This window comes from Oncorhynchus nerka, linkage group LG9a (genome assembly GCF_034236695.1).
Source record: "Oncorhynchus nerka isolate Pitt River linkage group LG9a, Oner_Uvic_2.0, whole genome shotgun sequence".
In the NCBI taxonomy this organism is placed as follows: domain Eukaryota; kingdom Metazoa; phylum Chordata; class Actinopteri; order Salmoniformes; family Salmonidae; genus Oncorhynchus; species Oncorhynchus nerka.
This window is the reverse complement of record NC_088404.1, coordinates 47,508,196-47,521,532: the sequence shown is the minus strand read 5'-3', so window position 1 is coordinate 47,521,532 and position 13,337 is coordinate 47,508,196. Positions and strand designations below refer to the sequence as shown.

Sequence of the window (13,337 nt, the reverse complement as noted above, 5' to 3'; positions counted from 1 at the left end):
ATTGAAATGAGGACACATCGGACTGCAATCTGTCGTAACGGTAACATATGAAGTCATCTTGAGTTTGAGTTTGCCAACGTGTATTGTTATACAATAGAGAGTCAAAGACTTGTGTGTGCAGTTGGTTAATGTTTGACTCTGTGATGTGTGCAGCTTGGGTTTGGCTTGTGAAGAGGCTTGGGTGGTCGGGGCTTGGTAGTGGATTGAGTTCTCCTCTCAGGCTACCATTTGGAGGAGATGGTGACATCCTCAATCCAAAATGTAACCTGTTTTACATCACAGCTTCAATACTTTGCCCGAAAGCAAATGATCAATGACTACCATTGCAATCCAATCCTCCCTGCAAATAAGATTTGAAGTAACTCTTCAAACGTCAGCCTTATGCCTCCCCACAAATGTAGCAAACGTATTGCGCCACACCTTTACAGTAGGTCTATGTCCGCAAACATGCCTTTCAGAGTTGTGGACATTACAGCGTCAGTCCACGGTACAGAAGACAACGACTTCTCCCAAGGTGCCCAGACTAACCTACTCGCAGCTCCTGTCCGAAGACAGTCCTCTCCCCCAGGGCGGAGCAATTCCACCGGCCGTAGCGAAACTGGTACTGACACTCATTGATGCCCAGCTGAGCGCCCTCCCCCACCACGATGATGGCGTCCGGGCGGCTCTGGCAGATGGCCCGTTGGCGAGGGGCCAGCCCAGGGATCTTGTTGCAGATGATGTTGGCACCCAACGCCACCACGGAAGACAGGGCCCTATGGATGGAGAGGTAAACATACACACACACACACACACACACACACACACACAAACATAGTCAGTTAGCGGTACTGGAGGACACATAGACTTGAGTCACATTACATCGACTTTAGGCCGCTCCAGACCAGGATTCAATTCAAGCAAAGCCTTGATGAGCATTCTTAGGCACTCAGTGCTGTCTTGCTAAAAATATTACAATTTCATGGATCAGAGGTGAAACAAAGAGAGCATCTGAAACCATATTATCCAATGTGAAGCTGAATAATAAAACTACACCGTATGGTAAAACAGATCCAAAGCAGAAAGTGACATTGTGTTTATTTGCTTGCTGACCATGTGCCTCTCCGCGTTGGTTTGGCTCGTGATCGTAGAGAAATGAGTTGGGGTTTTGCGGTCATTGTTAGGTAACGTGGTTAGAATTGTTTCCGGGCGTGGGCAAGCCGCGCGCCGGCACAACCGTGCCTTCCATTTGTAACTGGGCCTCTGAAATTTGGACATGGTTCACTTCTCAACCAAGACGTCACACAACTATGCTATCCTTATTTCATTTGATATGTATGATTTCAAAGCTCACATGCGGCATAACACACCGCCTATAAATATATTTCCCGTGCGAGACTTCGTTCATTTATCCACACAGAGCAATGCCACGGTATGCCTGGCAAGTACGCAAGATTTCCGACACCAGCCCTCCTGAATGCCCGACGAAGTGTTGTTCCTCCAAGCGTAAAGATGAAGCAGTCATTTAACCCATGACAAGACACCATGGAGCTTCTACTACTGATCGTCACTTTGGGGGTGACACATGTTGGATGGGTTTGGAAGAGTCACGTAGCTGAAAACAGACGGCTTAACAAATGGGGTTATTTCTCCATCAGTGTGTTTATAGCCATCCAAACCCTGCAGATACATGCCTTTCAAACATGTCAGTAGACAAGGAGCAGTAAAAAGAGCATAAAGGCGAATGCCAGCTTTGATGTATGACGTAGGGCCTCCGAGGGCTTTACCACAAGCAGGGCAGGCTGATGCAGGCAAGTTGTGTGTCAGCAAAAAATGACAGAGAGGGAGAGAGAGGGCGGAGAAGGGGGGGGTCAGAGAGAGGGGGAGAGAAGAGAGGGAGAGAGAGAGAGGGAAGAGAAGGAGAGAGGGGAGAGGGAAAGAGAGGGGGAGAGAGAGAAGAGAGGGAGAGAAAGAGGTCGACTGCATTTGAGGATTACCCTTCAAAAGGATTAAGGAACAAAACCATACTGCCCTTATGACTAGAAGAACAAAAAGAGTGAATGTTGACCTAACATGTTCCTCTTCTGTTGATTAGCTGTCTTTCTTTCTTTCTGTCTTTCTTTCTTTTAATAGTTTACTCTCCGTTAGTCAACACCTCCTTAAAACAATTTGGGTTGTGCGTCAGCTTACATTGACATTTGAGTCATTTAGCAGACACTCTTATTCAGAGCCACTTACAATAGTGAGTGCAGACATTTTCTATGCGTTTTTCTTTTTCGTGCTGGTTAAAGCTTATGCCTCTTACTCCATTAGCTGCCTCCAGACCAAAAAATTAACCTTGATGGCAAAACGACATGACATGTTCAAATTAAACTATAACTGCAACGTAACATGTATCTTTGGCAAAAACAGAGCTTTTTCTTATTCACACTATTTGCTACTTCATCTGCACTAGAGGAGAATGTACTATGGATGTCATGTGAGTAAGTGTCAGTTCTTTCCATCCTTGCAAAAGTTGTGAAGATGCTTAAAAATGCAAACATTTGAGTCCAGTGAATTCAAAAGGAACGGCAAAGCATTTCAATGGTACAAGGGAGACGGTTCAGACATCCCTTCTTGCTTCCAATCTGCCGCACCATACGCAGCATAGACCTCTCCCCTTTCCATATCCAAAATGAGATGATGAATTAGGCTCACCAATGCTTTGACCTTTGCAAAGATAATCACCATTACCAGGCATTGAGAATTAGGTGAAATGTCTGGTAAATGCCATTAGAACGCTCTCAAATGTCATTGAAAATACAGTATATTTTCCATTTAATCCGTTCAAACCTGAAATTGAGATATAAAGCAAAGAATTAGTGAAGCACAAAGCTCGAAACGTAACTCTTTAAACCTTCTGTTTCCTTGATGTCTGCCGAACAAAACAATCAACATGCTCCACCAACCTTCCTCTATCGCAAAACAACCCCCATGGAGCTTGTGGTTTAAATGTGTGGTTCATACACTGTGTGATGCTACTATTCACGAGGTCAGGTGCACTGCAACTGATGCTCTCGGAATGTACACAGATGCTCTGGATCACATCATGTGCATAGATCCTAAATGTCCTACAACAACAGCAACAACCGTAATGGCTCTCGGGTATCTCCTCGGTCAGCAACAAGTCACTGTGCAGCTCACTGTCTGCTAAAATGGTCATGAGGACATGATGATGTTGCTACTACTCTCCTGTATCATCATAGCCTGGCCATTTTCACCTGCCAATTCCCAGCATCACTGTCTAACATGGGCTGGCAAAAGCATGAGACAATGCAAAAACAGAGCATTCCTCAGTTAAGCTGTTAAATCCCTGCAGCATCAAAGTGCACAAATGCGATTATGTTTGCTTAGTGGCGACGCTGTGTGCACAGTGTCAGTCCAGGAACAGCTAGTACTCCAATAGACAGATACAAAGGGAGAAAACAAGCTAAATATGTAAATTGGTAACCATGCTGTATAATGCACATTATATACATATATATATATATATAATACAGCTATATCATCTATGATAGCTACAAACAATTATTCTCCATATGCTATAGGCTATAGTATGTAGCGACGTTAACAATAGCAAATCCAGAGATTCCCACAGTATTTTATAGTGCACGCGGGCCACCAAAGCGAAATAACCTTCCCCCAAACCTTACATTTTAAGGTGGTGGGTTCGATGACAGGGTGTTGTAAAGGGGGAGGGATGCATGGTTCTACACACACACACACACACACACACACACACCTATTCCATCAGACGAATGCCTTTGATGTGACACAGAATGAAGCTCACAGGTATGTTTCACTGAGAAATATCTCAGCCACAATTGTCTCACGATGCAGGTAATTCAAGTGGATTTATTTGGTGAGATTTGTCAGAATTGCTTCTTGGGCAAATTTGCCAAAATAGCAATTGTGAAAACGAATCAAATCTACAAGATTTGTCTAAACTAAAGATATGATATCAATTCATAATATTTACTTTAAGTCAAAACAAATCTTTCTGTAGTGAAAAGATTTTAAATCTTGACTGTCCAGTCTAACACCCTTGTATGTATTTGTGTTATATATGTAGGTTATAGCAAATATGTGGGCAAGTTAAACAAATTAACAGTGCAGCTTGTTTTCATATGAAATGTCTTATTCCACTTTGATGTTACTAGGGTTTCATATGGAAATCGAAAACGTATTTCCAAAGTTCCCCATTTTAAAAACCTTATACTGATCATAATTGGTGAGGTGGTGCAATAAACACAACTTTAAAGCCACGATTCACCTAACATTTGCATATTTCTTCATGGAATGACAGCGTGTTCTGACTAATACCTCTGTCTGAGGATGAGTCATTTGCCACCCATGTAGTTAACCGAATTTCACTGTTAGATTAACACGCATTTAGCTGCACATGTAATGAGAGAGGAAGGAACACTGTGGATGATGGGGATCACATTCCTCCGTGTTTCTTATTCCACTTTAAAATCATCCTCATCCCTAAAAACCTATTTCATTTGCGGTACTGTAATGTAATAAAGCATGTTTAAATTATGAAAACAAAATGATATATGTAGTTTATAATGTGCAAACGAATAGGCTACGAAACATAGATCATAGCCACGTTTAACTGCAACCATAAACCACATCTATTTTAACATTAAGTTTGGGGTCTCCAGCACGGGGATGGATACAACGTATGGTTCGGTAATTATTTTTAAGGAAAAAATAAAACGTTCTCCTGCGTGAGCAACTCCTTATTTTAATTCAATGATACAATTATGACCACTGTCAATCGTGTGCGTGTCATAGACCGGTGTTTTACAGCTACTTTTCCAGATGTGGCTTTAAATTGTAACTTGGTAAATCTGCATAATACTATGGTGATGTAATGCATAAAGCATAATCCCTATTCACAAATTGTGACAGGTACGCCGCATGCGTAAAAGCTATTCATAAAGGGGAAATAATGAAATAACGTTCACTCTTCATTCAATTGTCTTGAACATCTCTGCCACTCTGTGGCCAAATGAAACCGTGTCCAACCGTCATTACAATGTTGTAAAAGAGGATTTGGATCCTAACTTCAAATTTAAAAAATACTGTAGTGTGTCACATCGAACTACAGGCCTATAAAATAAGACGTCAGGTAATTAACATCGACTTCATCCGTTGTTTCCCACGTGGACCGGAGGGATGCCCTACCTACCTGAAGCATACGCATTGATAATGAATGTATTTCGAGTATCCTTTAGTCATTTTAAACGGTAACGTCTAGAACATCATCGAATGTGGGGAAATACAAAATAATACATCAAAGTCGGTGCGTAAAATACACACCCAAGTGCACACAAATAAATGATCGAAATCGTTTAATATCTCCATTTTGCTAAAGCCTAGTTGTCTTATATGACTAGTTCTAGTCAAGCATGTTGTGGGCTATATTTTATATTAAAACAGTTTGGATTAGACTAGCATGTGCACTGTGAAGTAAACATCCATCATAAACATGGGCTACCGTAACCAACAACCTGCGGTAATATTTCGGAGAAAGATTCAACAATACCAATTCTAAAGCAGAGTATATATAATCGAAAATGAAATCCATTCTTTGTATGTCTCCAAACACGAAATCACACCAGTGAGGCAACTAAGGGTTCGGGTGATTGAGTCAACTTACAGGTAGCTCCCACTTGTAAGTATGAGGAAGATCTGTGGATAGTAGACTGACAGTAGTACACTGCGCGAGGAGAAGATGATCATGATGACATTGAACAAATGGCCGCTTTCTAGTGGAGTGAGAAAAATGGTGGGATAGTAGAGTCCTCTTTAAATCCTTGATGTCGCGCGTTTTAGTTCCCCTTTGCTCCAAAATCAAAGAGCTGACACCCGGGTTGGTGCGATGCGTCTGCGGTGCTCGCTTGAGTGGCGGTACTATGCAGCTCCTAGCTCCCAGTCCCAGGGCCGTGAGTGTGCAGCGGGCGCGGAGATTGGCTCTGTCATCTCTCAGCGGTAGAGGCTGTTACAGAGTGTGGTTCCCGAGACGGAATGATGATGGTTTTAGGGATTTTGGATGGCAGAAAAGTGCTTTTCTCCACACTCATGAGTGTCGTGGCTGCCATTGGGCAGAGAGAGACACTGCTATCCGCCCACTTCTGCGCCACAGCGGGACAATAGTGTGACAGTGATCCGCTGCTCCCCTGGACAGGGCTGCCTTTCATTCATCAAATCAGGCCCAAAGGTAAACAAACACTGGCGCACTCACTGACTGTTTCATCTTCAGGCCTACTGCTTCACACTAACACATCATCAGGCAACAACAACAAAAAAACGTATGTGCGTAATGTGCATAAAGCAATTGGTCTTGCACACATTTTATCCAATGCTTAAAAAATTAAAACGGTGTGGATAGCCTAATACGTAACCACACAGAAATGAACACCTGGTATGTTGTGTTATTAATGACTTTATCCTGTCAATAAATGAGCAGGCTACTGCAGGTTTTAAAGCAGGTTCGCGTTTTTCATCTTGTACTGGAGGCAGCACTGCAGGGTGGTCACTAGCTGGCACAGCCACAAAGTCATACAATCCGTTTTTAAACCTAACCCTAACCTTAACCACACTGCTAAATCTAATGTCTAAACCTATCATTAAATTAAGACCAAAAGGTTCATTTAAGTTACAATATCGACAATTTTGACTTTCCAGCTGGCCTATATAAGGAGAAATCGCTCAGTTTTGCTTCTGGGACAAGATTCGTGACAATAAACATCAACCTGCGGTTTTAACACAGGATCTACAGGGCGATCTCGGTGTTGGACCCGGTGAGTGAAAGACTCTGTCTGCATCAATGCGTCAGCACAAAGTGATGTCACTCGTCACCTGTAGACTCCAGTCATTGTGTGTGAAGAGGGTATCATGAAAGATTTTCCCAGGCTAAAGAAGGGGGGAGAACGCGGCGGGAATGAGCTAACTGGTTTGGCTTGATAAAACCCTGAGATATCTCGTCACGCTTCACTTGGTGTGATTTTTTTTCTCCCTATTTGAACTGTTAAGATATGAATACCTGTGGAGGTTACCCGTTAGGCCTATTTCACTTAAGGCTTGTGTAGGAGAAGGAAAGGTGAGCTCCCACCAATGGAACGCGCTGGGAGATGACACCTGTTGTTTTTGTTTAGATAACCACGAATGGCTATGGATGATGAGGAACACTAGCCTGAAAAATGTGTGGGTAAAGAAAACAGGACCTTGAGCTGTCAAAGGGTTGACTCTTGATAAAATATCCTAACGTTACATACTTTGTGTATAAAACATTTTTTTTACTGGTCGTATATATTTGTACTCTTGTCAATTCACTCCAAACCATCAGGCTAGGCTACCTTGCAGACAACACAGACCTACAACAGAGTCAGGTAAACAAAATGATCCTAACCGTTTGTGTAATATAATTTCTATATATGCAACAACAATACCCGATTTTTCTTTTTGCACACACACAGCATATATAATTCCTCTGTTTTTTTTTATACATCAAGATGAGCTATTGCAAAACAAGTAAAAACTCCATCTGGGCTGTGGAATGTGGAAATACAACTCAGCCAGGCTGCCTCTATTAATGAAGGTATGCCGCAGTGAGCACGAGCCCGGCTGAGGGGGTCAAACGATCTATAGAGCGACAAAAACCAACAAGACTCTGATCAGATGAACCACAACCGAGACTGAATATGAATTCATCTAATATTTGGTCAAGCGCAACAACAACAACAACAACATGGGCACAGCTTTTACGCACATCCAGCCGTTGTCCCTTGATGGCTATGGGTGTCAGGTTCATTTAAACACTGACATGGATGGATTTGGCTGCCATCACACTGAGTTTTTGAGATTGTTTGTAAAAGTCAGAAATTGTTTGTAAAAGTTAGTGAGGTCAAAAGGGCAGTTCCGTCTGCCGCCCGCAGAAGAACACTGCATTTATATGGGCATTCAGAATATACATGTGGCTGGGCATTCATAATACCCATGAGGTTATATTTAAAACAACAATAATAATACTGACAAGAAAGTAACATAAACGTATAAGCAGTTGATATAAGTATTACATTTACACTTACCCAAGCCTTAAGTAGATGATGCCAAAGCACAAGAAGTACAAATTCCACCTTCGGAGGGGTCTGTGCATGATCATTACCGCTTCTGGGACGGGCCATTCACTAGAATGAAGTGGTCATTCTTGCGTTCACATTGGCAACACTACAGTATCCTAACCTTTCCAGATGCAGATATAACTTCTCTTTTCCAAAATATCAAATCTAAACTCCTTTGAAATCTTTATCCGTTTCAAATCCATAGTCAACGGGTAACAGGTGAGACAGAGAGTGATGGTGATCCAAAACGTGGTTGTTAAAGAGTTCGACAACAAAACACTTATGAGAGAGCGATGGGTCGAGGAGTAAGATGAGTTCTCGGGTGAACCATTCTTATATTTCGTCCTTTGTATCAAAGTAGGACAAGTTATGTATTCTCATTTGTTCTTGCGTGCGCCAGGTACATTTACACCCGGTGCAATGTCCTCCTTTTCCTCCCCTCGTCTGTATTGAGGCCGTAACACATCGGTTGCAGTTCCTCTCCTTTGACGACATCTTAAATTCTTTCCATGTAGCTGCAGGTATTCTAATGCAGGTAACAAAAGCCCTATCCACGCCTCCTCCTTTGAGCTGGTATGGATATGCAAGGATTGGGACGGGCTTCTGGGTTGAGCTGAACACGTGCAGTTGTTGTACAGCTACAGTAACATACAGCGAAACTCACCGAAACTTCCTTATATAGGCTATTTGAGGTTGCAACCTTGGGTATTGCACAACAAGAGATACTAGACTACTCTCATCAAGTAGACAAGTAATTCTAGCGACTAGTCCACGCACCAGTTTACAATATGAACCTTGAGTAGAATTCTAGAGTATTCTGTGGCATTTCATATGTATAGCTTAACCGATCATAAATTATACTTGTTTGCCACCTGTTATGAATGAATCTATAGACAATATTTAAAGATCATTAAGGAAATGCATTTCTTATTATTTATTACATCAAATCACGGGGCTCATTTTCAACAAATAGGCGACAGAATCGCCTACTATGACAAATGCGTTTTAAAACAACATGTAAAAATAGCCAGTTGACTTTGCACAGGGGGACGGAACATCATTTCAGGATGCGCACAATCTTGATGCTTCTTGAGTGTCTGTGCCCTGTGGTGCCCTTTTGGTGTACAATACTCCCCCTGGTGGTTACAGTAGACAACTGCTGTCGAACTGGTAGGGGGAGGTGTCTTCTGTGTGACTATAGAGGCCTGTATGATGTGAGTGAGTGAGCTTTTGTATGCAGTTTGGCTAAGTTCCTGCACTTATATTTTAACATGATGTGCACTTGAGTGATCTTTAGAAAGTGTAAATCACCATAAATATGCTATATGCAAATGTATTTAAATATGGTCCTGTTAATTTCTGTGTTTTATTGCTGCATTTGAATGGTCTTGCAAATAAATGTAATTCCTTTTTCAAGATTCTATATATGATTTTTGATTATATAACGCACTTTGTTAAAACAACACATAAACCGTAAGTCATATACCATATTAGAACAAAACTATAAGCAATGAAAATGTCTAAACTGGAATAATAATTACAGCATAAACTAAAATGACAGACATCAGACCCTTCTCTTTGGTTCTGAGAGTTGTTGTTGACCACAAGAGACAGACAAACCACAGAAACCTTTGTTTCAAGACATCCCTGCTTTGTGGTTTCCAGGCCATTTTCTTCAAAACATGCCCATCCAAATTCCAGATGGATTTCTGAAATAATGAATGTCAACATAAAGACCCAGGGTGACATAAAAAAGACACGTATTTGATGTATTCCTGTAAAAGATGGACTTATTTCTCTCTCTTCAAATGTAACTCTTGGTAAAGGCTGGGTGGGGATGGTCCTGTTTAGTTTAATTAAAATGTTCAAAGGAGCGATTTTTATTAAGCCCCGATCATCAAAGACCAGCAGGGACACAATTTGTCACCCGCGACTGTCATTGCAGACATGTCACACGCGCACGCACGCACGCACGCACGCACGCACACACACACACACACACACACACACACACACACACACACACACAGACAGACAGACAGACAGACAGACAGACAGACACAGAGCATTTGGGACAGGGAGGACTCATCAATCTAGCCACGTCATATGCCACATAACACAACGCACCCAGTGGTTTAAAGGGGAAACTGTGGTGATATTCGTGTGACTGTAGTTCATGTGAAAGTTAATTAAGACAGTCATGACAGTTGCAGACAGTCAAGAACATTTAGATATTGATGTTAGTTACATATTTACAGTGCATATCATATGTAGGGCCAGGAGTTTTTCCTGACCACAAAACCTTGGGTCCCAACTACGTAATCAGGAAAACTCCTAGACCTATTTGGTTTTGATGATTCTTTTTGACCACTTCCTCTTACTTGTAGATAGAGTCACTATTTGACCCAATCACAAACATTGTGTTGCACATATAATACACTAAATTGTATGGACCGTTTTGGCCCATTTATATTGCGTTACTAAATTCCAAAGGCTGTCCCGTGAAAGGTTCTGCTATCTCTACAGTTTTCTCCTCTATCCAGCATTGCTTTGCAATGTGAAGCAAAACAAGTTTGAAGATTGCACAATTGTATCTGCTTCTTTAAATTTACGATCTTTTAAAACTGCAGGAGGGTAGAAGGAAAGTGAAAAAAAATATTGGTCTGTATTTTGGCAGATGTCAGATGATATGTCGTACTGTCTTCTTGAATATTATTAAGTACTCTTGACCGACAACTAAATAAGAAAACCCACCAGGCATCCATATGTTTGTGTGGGAGCCCTGTCAGCTGGAAAGCGGCTGCAGCAATGCACTGAAACTGATGAATGCAGCACATGCCAAACCATGGAGCGGCGTCTGGGGCTGGGTCCGCCACATCTACACAAGGCCCCAGGCAGACACAGGCAGGAGGGGGAACCAACCGGCTATTATGCTGCTCCCTGATGGCCCGGGCTCCATCAGCTCCACACTCTGTCTGCCTCCAGATTTTAACACTTCCCTCAATTAGCCCAGGGAAGATTTCGTTTGGCACGGAGAAGGTCTGGATGAAAAGGGGGCTTCCTATCCCTGAGAGAGAAGAGACTGAGACCAGGACATGGATCACATCAGAGAGAGAGGAGAGAGAGGGTAAGAGGGAAACAGGGATAGAAAGGGACAGAGACAGAATGGGAGAGAGGGGGAAAGAGGGAGACAGGGATAGAAAGGGACAGAGACAGAATGGGAGAGAGAGGGAAAGAAGGAGACAGGGATAGAAAGGGGCAGAGACAGAATGGGAGAGAGAGGGAAAGAGGGAGACAGGGATAGAAAGGGACAGAGACAGAATGGGCGAGAGAGGGAAAGAGGGAGACAGGGATAGAAAGGGACAGAGACAGAATGGGAGAGAGAGGGAAAGAGGGAGACAGGGATAGAAAGGGACATAGACAGAATGGGAGAGAGAGGGAAAGAGGGAGACAGGGATAGAAAGGGACAGAGACAGAATGGGAGAGAGAGGGAAAGAGGGAGACAGGGATAGAAAGGGACAGAGACAGAATGGGCGAGAGAGTGCGTGACCTGGATGACCTTGGCAGACAACATCACCTCGTACATCACACAGTGAGGAATTTTCACAATTCAAAGGTCAAATGTCAAAAACTGCCCCAACAGGTCCTCCACTCCTCCTAACCAGACAGATGTGATTGAACTCCTCCTTTTCTGGTCGGGCACAGCTGTGGATGCCCGTATGGGGGTGTGGAGTGGAGTGCGGCTTGATTAATTCCCCAACATGCCCACTTATATTTTGGGTCCTGAGAGGAAGGGGCCTGACTGGGCGTGTGTAGATATGCCAGACTGTGTCCACATGCGGCCCGGCTAGCTCCACTGGCTGATTAGTGCAAGCTGAAATGCTCAATCATGCCCTCTCGATGGAAAGCAGGTTTTCTGAGGTTCACCGTGGCTTGCCAGAGCCGAATGCCACATCGAGCGCTTGGATAAAGATTAATAAAAAAAAATCTGAAGTCAGTGGTGTTTTTGCTCATGTTAAACCTTCAAACGCTAATCTGCGATGTTGCTATTTTAAATATGGCTCACTTCTCACCGGAGCCCCTTGCCAACCTTTCAAGTGTGTTTTTCTGATCAGCCGATCTCAGAGACAGTGCAGAGAGACCCGGATCGATTTACCCAGAACTGACAGTCTGGGACTCAAAGCCAAAGCCCTTTTTTCAAGAGCACATTCACAAGAAATGGTCTGGTGGCTTAGAGGGAAAAAAGCGTTGGGTTTCAAGCTGGAGAGGAGCTCTCTCTGTCTGAGATGATATTAGGATGGGTTACTACTACTCTGTCCTGGTCATGGTGCGCTGTGTGTTGAGTAGGCTCAGAAGTGTTTTGAGAACAAATGACCTGATTAGGAGACAACGCTTGTTCTTCCTGGTCAGGTCACATCAAGAGTTTCTCTTCTGAGGTGAGTGACCAGAGATTTCTCAACTCAGTATAACAGAATGGTCCCAATATTTAACTGAAGGCCTCGTATGTAGAGTGGTGACTCTATATAGGATGTCCACCAGTGGAGGCTGATGAAGGGAGGACGGTTCACAGTAATGGCTGGAATGGAGTCAAAGGAATTCTTTCAAATGCATCAAACACGTGGTATCCATGTGGTTGATACCATTCCATTGACTCCATTCCAGCCATTATTATGAGCCATCCTCCCCTCAGCAGTCTCCACTGGTGTCCACCCACTCTGCCAAGAGCGCTTTGGTTATGACATTTCACTTCATTCAGTGGGGTCTATGTCTAACATATCATTAACCAGGGGTGGAACTTTCACTGGGGACGGGGGGGGACATTGCATTTTTGTCTTCCCCAGTTTTATCATCGGAATGTGATAAAAAAATGCGGCAATGGTGTGCTTTAGGACCATGCAGATGCCTCCGAGCGGTAGGGTAGGCTGTTTGGAGTATTTATCTGACTGGATAAAAATATATATATAATGTCCCCACCACTTTGAAAACCAAAGTTGCGCCCCTGTCATGAACATATCCTAATACATCCGATAATAAGCACCACGCTCTGTTGACATAGCGGTGCAGGTGTCTCATAATATACAGTTCCTTCTTAATGCGTTTGAACCAATCAGTTGACAAGGAAGGGGTGGTATACAGAAGATAGACATATTTGGTAAAGACCAAGTCCACTTTATGGCAAAAACAGCT

The 13,337-nt window shown here is 43.0% G+C and overlaps 1 protein-coding gene across 2 annotated transcripts in view; it reads right to left on the bottom strand.

Moving 5' to 3' along the window:
• LOC115134433 (protein Wnt-7b-like) overlaps positions 1-8,760 on the bottom strand; it is a 33,503-nt gene extending 24,743 nt beyond the window's left edge. The window contains exons 1-2 of one of the 2 annotated variants that reach the window (XM_029668390.2): positions 8,118-8,760; positions 529-755 (exon numbers count right to left, since the gene is read on the bottom strand). In XM_029668390.2, the coding sequence (XP_029524250.1) occupies positions 529-755; positions 8,118-8,191 (301 nt within the window). In that variant the 5' untranslated portion in view covers positions 8,192-8,760. Of the gene's footprint in view, positions 1-528; positions 756-5,686; positions 6,077-8,117 lie in introns of those variants that run through there. The other variant, XM_029668389.2, reaches the window with a different exon arrangement.
• Between the last annotated feature and the right edge of the window lie 4,577 nt (positions 8,761-13,337).